At 41.0% G+C, this 15,212-nt stretch overlaps 1 protein-coding gene across 6 annotated transcripts in view; it reads right to left on the bottom strand.

Moving 5' to 3' along the window:
- Positions 1-12,238: 12,238 nt before the first annotated feature.
- The window catches only part of LOC128706525 (uncharacterized), a 138,630-nt gene continuing 135,656 nt past the window's right edge, over positions 12,239-15,212 (bottom strand). For all 6 annotated transcript variants that reach the window (XM_053801432.2, XM_053801430.2, XM_053801428.2 and 3 more), the window contains exon 4: positions 12,239-14,151. In XM_053801432.2, the coding sequence (XP_053657407.2) occupies positions 13,794-14,151 (358 nt within the window). In that variant the 3' untranslated portion in view covers positions 12,239-13,793. The remainder of the gene's footprint in view (positions 14,152-15,212) is intronic.

The raw sequence follows: 15,212 nt of genomic DNA, 5'->3' as shown, positions 1-15,212 counted from the left end.
TTTAAATAAGTGACCCACTGATCAAATCAGACTGGTTCCGAACCCTCGACTGGTCCGAACCCTCGACCGATTTCAGACGGTTTCGTTGGACAATAAAGCAGACTGTAAACGGATGGGGTTGTAGACGCCCTTATAAACACAAACAATAAATAAAAAAACAGGAGCGCACTCCGGTAAGCTGTCCTAACATACAAGTACAGTTAGAAATACAAATACAAATAGCTAGAGCTTCACTTTAAGGAGGTTATTAATAGAGTATTCAAGAGGTTGCTAGTAGAATTACAGTAATTCAACCATTCAAATCATTATGAAGCCCTGTGTAGTCTGCAATCAATCAAACAAACGGGCTTCCACATGGATAAATTGTCATTTTTGTGGAAATTGGTGTCACGCCCCTTGTGCAAATATCCAAGAACTAGCTACAAGAAGTATTAAAACAGGGAAGTGTTTTTGGGTATGTCCAAATGAGATAAATCTGTGGACTAATATCACATTGGTATTAAAAGAGGATAACATCAAAGCTGCTTTCATAGACAACCTGGAAGCTTTCTACAACAGATGGGAACATAAAAAGTCTGGGCTGGATGGTACTGCCCTTGATGCTGGTCATGTAGACAGAAACTGTAAGGCTGGAGGTGATGTCCTGGTTGTCAGTAAATGTGGGACTGATAGTGCTGTCCTGGTAGACAGTAATGGTGAAGCTGGAGGTGCTGTCCTGGGAGACAGTAATGGTGAAGCTGGAGATTTTGTCCAGGTAGTCGAGAATTGTACGCAAGAAGGAATGCATATAAATGACCTCATGGGAGACAGGAGCCGTAGTGGGGAATCAAGTGTAGTCAAAGATAAGATAAAACCAATATTGCAAACTAGAAATACCACAGGAAATAGCAAACAAGAGGACTCCACTAGCAATAGTGAGGATATATTACCAAAAACAACTGGTGGGAGCTCCTTTGTTGGTGCTAGGGAGGATAGGAATAAGACAGGTAAACATGCACCAACAGGGAATACAGTCACAGAAACCCAAGGCAAACATGCATCAACAGGGAATACAGTCACAGAAACCCAAGGCAAACAGAAGCCAAGCCTGTGCACATACTATGCACTTAGTATCTGCAGGCATGGGAAATCTGGAAAAACAGATGGGACGTGCAACTATGACCACCCTAGAAAATGCCGTGCCCATATGACAACAGGAAAATGTAAACTCCCTTCCTGTAAGCTTTTTCACCCTGAAATGTGTCCCTCTTCAGTACAGGAAATACTGTGCTATAACTTAAATTTCCAGGCACACTATCTAAAGGGGGAAAAAGATACAAAACATCCAGGCCATGGGAAAACCTGGGTAGCCACAGCCACCCAAGACGGAGAGGTTTTTCAGTGCCAGGAAGAAAAAAAATAACTGGCAGGAAATGGCAGAAATCGTACACCAAATCCACTCATTCCTGGAGTGGAACTACAGTCGATGGCCTCCACTCCAAACCAACAGATACAGATACTAATGCTGGAACCCCCCCCCCTTCAGTACCAACAATACCACCAGTCCGATTACATTCTTCTTTGCAAATATACAGGGTCTAAAGCCAGCAACAAACAACAAAATACCTTTCATCCGTGGACTGCTTGCAGAGACAAAGGCAATGTTAGCGGCTTTCACTGAGACCAACATAAAGGATCACTTAGACAACGAAATATGGATCCCAGGTTACAACCTATACAGATGTGACAGAGTGAACAGGCAAAAGGATGGGGGGGGTTGGCCTGTACATTGCAGAGTCACTTGTGTGCACAGAACTGCTGAATGCCTCAAATAATGTAGTGGAAGTTTTAGCAGTAAAGATCGAGAACCAAAACCTCGTCTTTGTGGTAGTCTGCAAGCCTCCGGATGCAACATCCCAGCAATTCCAGGAACAGCTGTTAAAAATTGACCACTGTCTGGAAAATCTGCCAGCTCCTGCACCCAACATCTTGCTCCTGATGGATTTCAACTTAAGGCACCTAAAATGGAGGAATATAGCAAATAATTGTGTTGCAGTAATAACACCAGGAGGCAGCTCTGATGAAAACTCACACGAGCTTTTATATCTCTACCTGGAGTTTACCTGGAGAGAGTTCCGGGGGTCAACGCCCCCGCGGCCCGGTCTGTGACCAGGCCTCCTGGTGGATCAGAGCCTGATCAACCAGGCTGTTGCTGCTGGCTGCACGCAAACCAACGTACGAGCCACAGCCCGGCTGATCAGGAACTGACTTTAGGTGCTTGTCCAGTGCCAGCTTGAAGACTGCCAGGGGTCTGTTGGTAATCCCCCTTATGTGTGCTGGGAGGCAGTTGAACAGTCTCGGGCCCCTGACACTTATTGTATGGTCTCTTAACGTGCTAGTGACACCCCTGCTTTTCATTGGGGGGATGGTGCATCGTCTGCCAAGTCTTTTGCTTTCGTAGTGAGTGATTTTCGTGTGCAAGTTCGGTACTAGTCCCTCTAGGATTTTCCAGGTGTATATTATCATGTATCTCTCCCTCCTGCGTTCCAGGGAATACAGGTTTAGGAACCTCAAGCGCTCCCAGTAATTGAGGTGTTTTATCTCCGTTATGCGCGCCGTGAAAGTCCTCTGTACATTCTCTAGGTCGGCAATTTCACCTGCCTTGAAAGGTGCCGTTAGTGTGCAGCAATATTCCAGCCTAGATAGAACAAGTGACCTGAAGAGTGTCATCATGGGCTTGGCCTCCCTAGTTTTGAAGGTTCTCATTATCCATCCTGTCATTTTTCTAGCAGATGCGATTGATACAATGTTATGGTCCTTGAAGGTGAGATCCTCCGTCATGATCACTCCCAAGTCTTTGACGTTGGTGTTTCGCTCTATTTTGTGGCCAGAATTTGTTTTGTACTCTGAAGAAGATTTAATTTCCTCATGTTTACCATATCTGAGTAATTGAAATTTCTCATCGTTGAACTTCATATTGTTTTCTGCAGCCCACTGCACAAAATTCAATTTAAACTAGCAAATAATAGAGCCTACTAGACTGGAGAATACACTAGACCTCATCTTCACTAACAATGATGATCTGATATGAAATGTCACCATATCAAAAACAATATACTCAGATCACAACATAATTGAGGTTCAGACATGTATGTGCGGAGCCCCAGACCGACATAATATTAGTCACGAGGGAGCATTCACCAAATTCAACTTCAATAACAAAAATATAAAGTGGGACCAAGTAAACCAAATCCTAACGGATATAAGCTGGGAAGATATACTAAGCAACACAGACCCCAACTTATGCCTAGAACAGATTAACTCGGTGGCGCTCGATGTATGCACAAGGCATATTCCTCTAAGAAAAAGGAGGAGTAGATGTAAAATAGAAAGGGACAGGCGCTCCCTTTACAGGCGATGGAAAAGAATAACAGAGCGGCTAAAAGAGGTCAATATATCTGAAAGGCGTAGGGAGACACAGGTCAGAGAAATAGCAAGCATCGAACTTAAGCTAAAGGAATCTTATAGGAGTCAGGAATCGCGGGAAGAACTAAAAGCCATAAATGAAATCGAAAGAAACCCAAAGTATTTCTTCTCCTATGCCAAATCAAAGTCGAGAACAACGTCCAGTATTGGGCCCCTACTTAAACGAGATGGGTCCTACACACATGACAGCAAGGAAATGAGTGAGCTACTCAAGTCCGAATATGACTCAGTTTTTAGCAAGCCGCTAACCAGACTGAGAGTCGAAGATCAAAATTAATTTTTTATGAGAGAGCCACAGAATTTGGTTAACACAAGCCTATCTGATGTTATCCTGACGCCAAATGACTTCGAACAGGCGATAAATGATATGCGCATGCACTCTGCCCCAGGGCCAGACTCATGGAACTCCGTGTTCATCAAGAACTGCAAGAAGCCCCTATCACAAGCTTTTACCATCCTATGGAAGAGGGAGCATGGACACGGGGGACGTCCCACAGTTACTAAAAACAACAGACATAGCCCCACTCCACAAAGGGGGCAGTAAAGCAACAGCAAAGAACTACAGACCGATAGCACTAACATCTCATATCATAAAAATCTTTGAAAGGGTCCTAAGAAGCAAGATCAACACCCATCTAGAAACCCATCAATTACACAACCCAGGGCAACATGGGTTTAGAACAGGTCGCTCCTGTCTGTCTCAACTATTGGATCACTACGACAAGGTCCTAGATGCACCAGAAGACAAAAAGAATGCAGATGTAATATATACAGAGTTTGCAAAAGCCTTCGACAAGTGTGACCATGGCGTAATAGCGCATAAAATGCGTGCTAAAGGAATAACGGGAAAAGTCGGTCGATGAATCTATAATTTCCTCACTAACAGAACACAGAGAGTAGTAGTCAACAGAGTAAAGTCCGAGGCAGCTACGGTGAAAAGCTCTGTTCCACAAGGCACAGTACTCGCTCTCATCTTGTTCCTCATCCTCATATCTGACATAGACAAGGATGTCAGCCACAGCACCGTGTCTTCCTTTGCAGATGACACCCGAATCTGCATGACAGTGTCTTCCATTGCAGACACTGCAAGGCTCCAGGCGGACATCAACCAAATCTTTCAGTGGGATGCAGAAAACAATATGAAGTTTAACGATGAGAAATTTCAATTACTCAGATATGGCAAACACGAGGAAATTAAATCGTCATCGGAGTACAAAACAAATTCTGGCCACAAAATAGGGAGAAACACCAACGTCAAAGACCTGGGAGTGATCATGTTGGAGGATCTCACCTTCAAAGACCATAACATTGTATCAATCGCATCTGCTAGAAAAATGACAGGATGGATAATGAGAACCTTCAAAACTAGGGATGCCAAGCCCATGATGACACTCTTTAGGTCACTTGTTCTATCTAGGCTGGAATATTGCTGCACACTAACAGCACCTTTCAAGGCAGGTGAAATTGCTGACCTAGAAAATGTACAGAGAACCTTCACGGCGCGCATAACGGAGATAAAACACCTCAATTACTGGGAGCGCTTGAGGTTCCTAAACCTGTATTCTCTGGAACGCAGGAGGGAGAGATACATGATTATATACACCTGGAAAATCCTAGAGGGACTAGTACCGAACTTGCACACGAAAATCACTCACTACGAAAGCAAAAGACTTGGCAGACGATGCACCATCCCCCCAATGAAAAGCAGTGGTGTCACTAGCACGTTAAGAGACCATACAATAAGTGTCAGGGGCCCGAGACTGTTCAACTGCCTCCCAGCACACATAAGGGGGATTACCAACAGACCCCTGGCAGTCTTCCAGCTGGCACTGGACAAGCACCTAAAGTCAGTTCCGGATCAGCCGGGCTGTGGCTCGTACGTTGGTTTGCGTGCAGCCAGCAGTAACAGCCTGGTTGATCACGCTCTGATCCACCAGGAGGCCTGGTCCCAGACCGGGCCGCGGGGGCGTTGACCCCCGGAACTCTCTCCAGGTAAACTCCAGGTAATATAATTTTCTAATAAACTTTACGCGATACATAAACTCTCTCTGTGTCTGTCTCTCTCTGTGTCTGTCTCTCTCTGTGTCTGTCTCTCTCTGTGTCTGTCTCTCTCTGTGTCTGTCTCTCTCTGTGTCTGTCTCTCTCTGTGTCTGTCTCTCTCTGTGTCTGTCTCTCTCTGTGTCTGTCTCTCTCTGTGTCTGTCTCTCTCTGTGTCTGTCTCTCTCTGTGTCTGTCTCTCTCTGTGTCTGTCTCTCTCTGTGTCTGTCTCTCTCTGTGTCTGTCTCTCTGTGTCTGTCTCTCTCTGTGTCTGTCTCTCTCTGTGTCTGTCTCTCTCTGTGTCTGTCTCTCTCTGTGTCTGTCTCTCTCTGTGTCTGTCTCTCTCTGTGTCTGTCTCTCTCTGTGTCTGTCTCTCTCTGTGTCTGTCTCTCTCTGTGTCTGTCTCTCTCTGTGTCTGTCTCTCTCTGTGTCTGTCTCTCTCTGTGTCTGTCTCTCTCTGTGTCTGTCTCTCTCTGTGTCTGTCTCTCTCTGTGTCTGTCTCTCTCTGTGTCTGTCTCTCTGTGTCTGTCTCTCTCTGTGTCTGTCTCTCTCTGTGTCTGTCTCTCTCTGTGTCTGTCTCTCTCTGTTACTTACTCTCTCTGTTACTTACTCTCTCTGTTACTTACTCTCTCTGTTACTTACTCTCTCTGTTACTTACTCTCTCTGTTACTTACTCTCTCTGTTACTTACTCTCTCTGTTACTTACTCTCTCTGTTACTTACTCTCTCTGTTACTTACTCTCTCTCTTACTTACTCTCTCTGTTACTTACTCTCTCTCTTACTTACTCTCTCTCTTACTTACTCTCTCTCTTACTTACTCTCTCTCTTACTTACTCTCTCTCTTACTTACTCTCTCTGTTACTTACTCTCTCTCTTACTTACTCTCTCTCTTACTTACTCTCTCTCTTACTTACTCTCTCTCTTACTTACTCTCTCTCTTACTTACTCTCTCTGTTACTTACTCTCTCTCTTACTTACTCTCTCTCTTACTTACTCTCTCTCTTACTTACTCTCTCTCTTACTTACTCTCTCTGTTACTTACTCTCTCTCTTACTTACTCTCTCTCTTACTTACTCTCTCTCTTACTTACTCTCTCTCTTACTTACTCTCTCTGTTACTTACTCTCTCTTTTACTTACTCTCTCTGTTACTTACTCTCTCTGTTACTTACTCTCTCTGTTACTTACTCTCTCTGTTACATACTCTCCCTGTTACTTTCTCTCTCTGTTACTTTCTCTCTCTGTTACTTACTCTCTCTGTTACTTACTCTCTCTGTTACTTACTCTCTCTGTTACTTTCTCTCTCTGTTACTTTCTCTCTCTGTTACTTACTCTCTCTGTTACTTACTCTCTCTGTTACTTACTCTCTCTGTTACTTACTCTCTCTGTTACTTACTCTCTCTGTTACTTTCTCTCTCTGTTACTTTCTCTCTCTGTTACTTACTCTCTCTGTTACTTACTCTCTCTGTTACTTACTCTCTCTGTTACTTACTCTGTTACTTACTCTCTCTGTTGCTTACTCTCTCTGTTACTTACTCTCTCTGTTACTTACTCTCTCTGTTACTTACTCTATCTGTTACTTACTCTCTCTGTTACTTTGTCTCTCTGTTACTTACTCTCTCTGTTACTTACTCTCTCTGTTACTCTCTCTGTTACTTACTCTCTCTGTTACTTACTCTCTCTGTTACTTACTCTCTCTGTTACTTACTCTCTCTGTTACTTTCACTCTCTGTTACTCTCTCTGTTACTTACTCTCTCTGTTACTTTCTCTCTCTGTTACTCTCTCTGTTACTTACTCTCTCTGTTACTTACTCTCTCTGTTACTTACTCTCTCTGTTACTCTCTCTGTTACTTACTCTCTCTGTTACTTACTCTCTCTGTTACTTACTCTCTCTGTTACTTACTCTCTCTGTTACTTACTCTCTCTGTTACTTTCTCTCTCTGTTACTTACTCTCTCTGTTACTTACTCTCTCTGTTACTTACTCTCTCTGTTACTTACTCTCTCTGTTACTTACTCTCTCTGTTACTTACTCTCTCTGTTACTTACTCTCTCTGTTACTTTCTCTCTCTGTTACTTTCTCTCTCTGTTACTTACTCTCTCTGTTACTTACTCTCTCTGTTACTTTCTCTCTCTGTTACTTTCTCTCTCTGTTACTCTCTCTGTTACTTACTCTCTCTGTTACTTACTCTCTCTGTTACTTACTCTCTCTGTTACTTACTCTCTCTGTTACTTACTCTCTCTGTTACTCTCTCTGTTACTTACTCTCTCTGTTACTTACTCTCTCTGTTACTTTCTCTCTCTGTTACTTTCTCTCTCTGTTACTTACTCTCTCTGTTACTTTCTCTCTCTGTTAATTACTCTCTCTGTTACTTACTCTCTCTGTTACTTACTCTCTCTGTTACTTACTCTCTCTGCTACTCTCTCTGTTACTTACTCTCTCTGTTACTTTCTCTGTTACTTACTCTCTATGTTACTTACTCTCTCTGTTACTTACTCTCTCTGTTACTTACTCTCTCTGTTACTTACTCTATCTGTTACTTACTGTCTCTGTTACTTTGTCTCTCTGTTACTTACTCTCTCTGTTACTTACTCTCTCTGTTACTCTCTCTGTTACTTACTCTCTCTGTTACTTACTCTCTCTGTTACTTACTCTCTCTGTTACTTACTCTCTCTGTTACTTTCTCTCTCTGTTACTCTCTCTGTTACTTACTCTCTCTGTTACTTACTCTCTCTGTTACTTACTCTCTCTGTTACTCTCTCTGTTACTTACTCTCTCTGTTACTTACTCTCTCTGTTACTTACTCTCTCTGTTACTTACTCTCTCTGTTACTTACTCTCTCTGTTACTTTCTCTCTCTGTTACTTTCTCTCTCTGTTACTTACTCTCTCAGTTACTTACTCTCTCTGTTACTTACTCTCTCTGTTACTTACTCTCTCTGTTACTTACTCTCTCTGTTACTCTCTCTGTTACTTTCTCTCTCTGTTACTTTCTCTCTCTGTTACTTACTCTCTCTGTTACTTACTCTCTCTGTTACTTTCTCTCTCTGTTACTTTCTCTCTCTGTTACTCTCTCTGTTACTTACTCTCTCTGTTACTTACTCTCTCTGTTACTTACTCTCTCTGTTACTTACTCTCTCTGTTACTCTCTCTGTTACTTACTCTCTCTGTTACTTACTCTCTCTGTTACTTACTCTCTCTGTTACTTACTCTCTCTGTTACTCTCTCTGTTACTTACTCTCTCTGTTACTTACTCTCTCTGTTACTCTCTCTCTCTCTCTGTTACTTACTCTCTCTGTTACTTACTCTCTCTGTTACTTACTCTCTCTGTTACTTACTCTCTCTGTTACTTACTCTCTCTGTTACTTACTCTCTCTGTTACTTACTCTCTCTGTTACTTACTCTCTCTGTTACTTACTCTCTCTGTTACTTACTCTCTCTGTTACTTACTCTCTCTGTTACTTACTCTCTCTGTTACTTTCTCTCTCTGTTACTTACTCTCTCTGTTACTTACTCTCTCTGTTACTTACTCTCTCTGTTACTTACTCTCTCTGTTACTTACTCTCTCTGTTACTTACTCTCTCTGTTACTTACTCTCTCTGCTACTCTCTCTGTTACTTACTCTCTCTGTTACTTTCTCTGTTACTTACTCTCTATGTTACTTACTCTCTCTGTTACTTACTCTCTCTGTTACTTACTCTCTCTGTTAATTACTCTCTCTGTTACTTACTCTCTCTGTTACTTACTCTCTCTGTTACTTACTCTCTCTATTACTTTCTCTCCCTGTTACTTTCTCTCTCTGCTACTTACTCTCTGTTACTCTCTCTGTTACTTACTCTCTCTGTTACGTACTCTCTCTGTTACTTACTCTCTCTGTTACTTACTCTCTCTGTTTCTTACTCTCTCTGTTACTTACTCTATCTGTTACTTTCTCTGTTACTTACTCTCTCTGTTACTTACTCTCTCTGTTACTTACTCTCTCTGTTACTTACTCTCTCTGTTACTTACTCTCTCTGTTACTTACTCTCTCTGTTACTTACTCTCTCTGTTACTTACTCTCTCTATTACTTTCTCTCTCTGTTACTTTCTCTCTCTGTTACTTACTCTCTCTGTTACTCTCTCTGTTACTTACTCTCTCTGTTACTTACTCTCTCTGTTACTTACTCTCTCTGTTACTTACTCTCTCTGTTACTTTCTCTCTCTGTTACTTACTCTCTCTGTTACTTACTCTCTCTGTTACTTACTCTCTCTGTTACTTACTCTCTCTGTTACTTACTCTCTCTGTTACTTACTCTCTCTGTTACTTACTCTCTCTGTTACTCTCTCTGTTACTTACTCTCTCTGTTACTTACTCTCTCTGTTACTTTCTCTCTCTGTTACTCTCTCTGTTACTCTCTCTGTTACTTACTCTCTCTGTTACTTTCTCTCTTTGTTACTTTCTCTCTCTATTACTTACTTTCTCTGTTACTTACTCTCTCTGTTACTTACTCTCTCTGTTACTTACTCTCTCTGTTACTTTCTTTCTCTCTTACTTTCTCTCTCTGTTACTTTCTCTCTCTGTTACTCTCTCTGTTACTTACTCTCTCTGTTACTTTCTCTCTTTGTTACTTTCTCTCTCTATTACTTACTATCTCGGTTACTTACTCTCTCTGTTACTTACTCCCTCTGCTACTTACTCTCTCTGTTACTTACTCTCTCTGTTACTTACTCTCTCTGTTACTTACTCTCTCTGTTATTTACTCTCTCTTACTTACTCTCTCTGTTACTTACTCTCTCTGTTGCTTACTCTCTCTTACTCTCTCTCTCACTTACTCTCTCTGTTACTTACTCTCTCTGTTACTTACTGTCTCTTCTATTACTTTCTCTCTCTGTTACTTACTCTCTCTGTTACTTATTCTCTCTGTTGCTTACTCTCTCTGTTACTTACTCTCTCTGTTACTTACTCTCTCTGTTACTTACTCTCTCTGTTACTTACTCTCTCTGTTACTTTCTCTCTCTGTTACTTACTCTCTCTGTTACTTACTCTCTCTGTTGCTTACTCTCTGTTACTTTCTCTCTCTGTTACTTACTCTCTCTGTTACTTACTCTCTCTGTTACTTACTCTCTCTGTTACTTACTCTCTCTGTTACTTACTCTCTCTGTTACTTACTCTCTCTGTTACTTACTCTCTCTGTTACTTACTCTCTCTGTTACTTTCTCTGTTACTTACTCTCTCTGTTACTTTCTCTGTTACTTACTCTCTCTGTTACTTACTCTCTCTGTTACTTACTCTCTCTGTTACTTACTCTCTCTGTTACTTTCTCTCTCTGTTACTTTCTCTCTCTGTTACTTACTCTCTCTGTTACTTAATCTCTCTGTTACTTTCTCTCTCTGTTACTTTCTCTCTCTGTTACTTTCTCTCTCTGTTACTTACTCTCTCTGTTACTTACTCTCTCTGATACTTACTCTCTCTGTTACTTACTCTCTCTGTTACTTACTCTCTCTGTTACTTACTCTCTCTGTTACTTTCTCTGTTACTTACTCTCTCTGTTACTTTCTCTGTTACTTACTCTCTCTGTTACTTACTCTCTCTGTTACTTACTCTCTCTGTTACTTACTCTCTCTGTTACTTTCTCTCTCTGTTACTTTCTCTCTCTGTTACTCTCTCTGTTACTTACTCTCTCTGTTACTTACTCTCTCTGTTACTTACTCTCTCTGTTACTTTCTCTCTGTTACTTTCTCTCTCTGTTACTTACTCTCTCTGTTACTTAATCTCTCTGTTACTTTCTCTCTCTGTTACTTTCTCTCTCTGTTACTTTCTCTCTCTGTTACTTACTCTCTCTGTTACTTACCTTCTCTGATACTTTCTCTGTTACTTACTCTCTCTGTTACTTACTCTCTCTGTTACTCTCTCTGTTACTTACTCTCTCTGTTACTTACTCTCTCTGTTACTTTCTCTGTTACTTACTCTCTCTGTTACTTTCTCTGTTACTTACTCTCTCTGTTACTTACTCTCTCTGTTACTTACTCTCTCTGTTACTTACTCTCTCTGTTACTTACTCTCTCTGTTACTTACTCTCTCTGTTACTTGCTCTCTCTGTTACTTACTCTCTCTGTTACTTACTCTCTCTGTTACTTACTCTCTCTGTTACTTACTCTCTCTGTTACTTGCTCTCTCTGTTACTTACTCTCTCTGTTACTTACTCTCTCTGTTACTTGCTCTCTCTGTTACTTACTCTCTCTGTTACTTACTCTCTCTGTTACTTACTCTCTCTGTTACTTTCTCTGTTACTTACTCTCTCTGTTACTTACTCTCTCTGTTACTTACTCTCTCTGTTACTTACTCTCTTTGTTACTTACTCTCTCTGTTACTTACTCTCTCTGTTACTTACTCTCTCTGTTACTTACTCTCTCTGTTACTTACTCTCTCTGTTACTTGCTCTCTCTGTTACTTACTCTCTCTGTTACTTACTCTCTCTGTTACTTACTCTCTCTGTTACTCTCTCTGTTACCTACTCTCTCTGTTACTTACTGTCTCTGTTACTTACTCTCTCTGTTTCTTACTCCCTCACTCTCCATCCTTCTCTCTCTCTCTGTCTCTCTCTGTCTGTCTGTCTCTGTCTCTGTCTCTGTCTCTCTCTCTCTCTCTCTCTCTCTCTCTCTCTCTCTCTCTCTCTCTCTCTCTCTCTCTCTCTCTCTGAAATTCCTTTTTATATTTTTGTATAAACTCTGGTAGGAATTATCGAGGGAAAACAAGACAATATAGTTTAGTACTTTATTTATATTGCATAATAAAGTATCAATATTTATAATGGTTATTACAAGAAAATTTGTGATCAATAAGGTTATTTTTAGCTACGAACTGTGAAGAAGATGGCAAAACTGGGAGACGAAATCTGAGAGGGAAAAATTTTTTATCTTATATTTATTATTCTGTATAAAACACTATAATTAATGATCTATTCATCAGATCTGAAGCTCAGGTGGAGGTGAGGAGAGGGGGGAGAGGGTTTAAGGGGGGAGGGGATGAACGAGGGGGAAGTAAACGAGGGGAGTGAGCGGGAAAGTGAATGGGGAGGAGTGAGCAGAGAAGCTTAACAACAGGGAAATTAGAGATAGAAAGGGATAAGAAAGGGGAGAGGAGTCAGTGAATGGGGAAAAAAGAAACGAGGAGAGGGTAAAGAGGAGGAAAGGGAAGTTAAAGAGAGAAAGACAGACAGACAAGGACGAAGGAGTGGAGAGACATGCCTGTTCACGATAAGCAGAATTTTTTTTTCTATTTCGCACTGTAGGCACACACAAACAATGCACCGCCTATACAACACATACATCTAGCACAATATACACACAGTGGAACACACCTTCAGGCGGAACACGCACACACACGTGACAGGTTTGTTATCATCCCCTGGTGAGAATTTCTTGTGCCTCTGAGAGTACTTACATTCTTTAACACTACAACAGCATTTACGGAGGAGAGTGTTACAAATATGTCAACATACAGGGTGTTTCACTCGTAGGAGGCCCCGAGGTGGTACTTCTGTAGTTACAACCTACGAGAGTACCAAATCGAGGCCTCCTATGGGTGAAACACCCTGTATAGCTCTCCTGCAGAGGTCATGGGTTGTGTTTATTGTGTCCCCATATAAACACTGCTCTCACGCCAAGCTAAGATCACCAAAGAAAAAACAAAAATATTCACTATTCAGTAGCTGTCTTGGCTGAAAGTGTGTATAGACGTCAACAATTCAGATGACTTGCCCAGCATAGCAACAACATTCCGTCACCTCTTTCAGAGTGCGTGCGCTGTACTGACCACTGTAATAACCCGCTTGCTAAGAATCCCGTCATAAATGTTACCTTGCTCACGCTCAAACAGCACGTTAAAAGCTGAAAAATATCACGTGTCTTGACGTACACACGCACACGCACACACGCATGTCTTGTAGATGCTTCAGTCTTTGTCACTGACAACCTCATTCACTCCCTACAGCCCTTTCCGGGATGACCTCCTACGACTCCTGCTCTCCTACTCCTTCGTGTTTTGTTTTATATATATATATATATATATATATATATATATATATATATATATATATATATATATATATATATATATAGATTTATATATATATATATATATACACACACACTCTAGAAAGTCGTAATTAACGACCGTCAATCATATTCACGAAAATCTGGAATTATTTTTTTACTATATCAGATCTTGTATATATTATTGTAATTTTAATTATTATTATACAGTAACAATGAGATAATGTGAGGCTTTCACTTGATGCTTCTCTCTCACTGCTGTTATGTCGCCTTAGGGTTATCTTGTGTGCTCGAGTCCCCAGAATATTCCGCATCTAAATCCTCATCATCGGTTTCACCAGTCTCCGGTGCTGGTGACTGATCTGTTGTGCTTTCCAGGATGTCGACCTCCTGCCCAACAGGAGCAACGGTAGTACTGTCTATATCAAGAGTCGAATCCTCTAAGCTGTCGATGTTTTGGCTGGGATGTGATGTACTCTGGGTTGGTTGGGATTCTTCGTGTTGGACGTCTGCCATGATGACGAACCTGCCATGTGTGCGTCTCAACACTCCCTGACCCTCACTTATAATCTCCACGTTCTTGGACGACGATGTATGTCCCGAAAAGTCGTATAATAACCTGGAATGACGTATTGTATTATTAATGGTATGCAGTGCCGATGACCTGGTGAATAAGACGCATTTCCAACACGTGGGAACAGGGCCATTTTTATAAGGGGGCAAAAGGGGCACCTGCTCCGGGTCCCCCTGCCAGAGGGGCCCCCAGACGAAAAACTTCCTTTATAACAAACTGTAATAATAAACAAAAATAGTTTAATTAATACAAGGAATTAACAAATAATTATGGGGGGGACAGAAAATAGAAAGAAAGGGCGCCCCCCCAACCCCCTCTCCCTTTGAAATTGAATGATCAAATTAAAATTCAATATATTTTTTTATAATTTGATAAATTAAACTAAACTATGTGAAATTAAACTTTATAGAGAAATTCAATTTTTAGACTTGTGTTATCTTAGCCAGGCAATATATACTTTTTATTCTTATATATTATACATTACCTATGAAATTATTATTAAAAAATTTTTTCGTCGGTATAAATTTATCTTTTGATGTTGTCTTATCTCCTCTGACATATTTTTATCCCTGTAAATGGAATACCACTATTTTTCTATCTTTTTTCCTAGAACTTCTACACCAAAGATATGAATAAACTCAGACTAGATATAATAATTACGCTGGTGTTGTATGATGTTACTAAAGCGTCCTGGAGGTGCACCACCATAACACAATATTTGAAGTGTTCTTTTATGATGCAAGGTAAATTAACTTAAAAGTAAAAAAAAGGTGACGAGGCCTTTCTTGGCCGTTATAAACTGGCCCTCTCCTAATAGCCTTTCTTGGCCGTTATAAACTGGCCCTCTCCTAATAGTCTTTCTTGGCCATTATAAACTGGCCCTCTCCTAATAGTCTTTCTTGGCCATTATAAACTGGCCCTCTCCTAATAGTCTTTCTTGGCCATTATAAACTGGCCCTCTCCTAATAGTCTTTCTTGGCCATTATAAACTGGCCCTCTCCTAATAGTCTTTCTTGGCCATTATAAACTGGCCCTCTCCTAATAGTCTTTCTTGGCCATTATAAACTGGCCCTCTCCTAATAGTCTTTCTTGGCCATTATAAACTG

This window comes from Cherax quadricarinatus, chromosome 3 (genome assembly GCF_038502225.1).
Source record: "Cherax quadricarinatus isolate ZL_2023a chromosome 3, ASM3850222v1, whole genome shotgun sequence".
Taxonomy (NCBI): domain Eukaryota; kingdom Metazoa; phylum Arthropoda; class Malacostraca; order Decapoda; family Parastacidae; genus Cherax; species Cherax quadricarinatus.
This window is presented reverse-complemented; position numbering and strand designations above follow the sequence as displayed.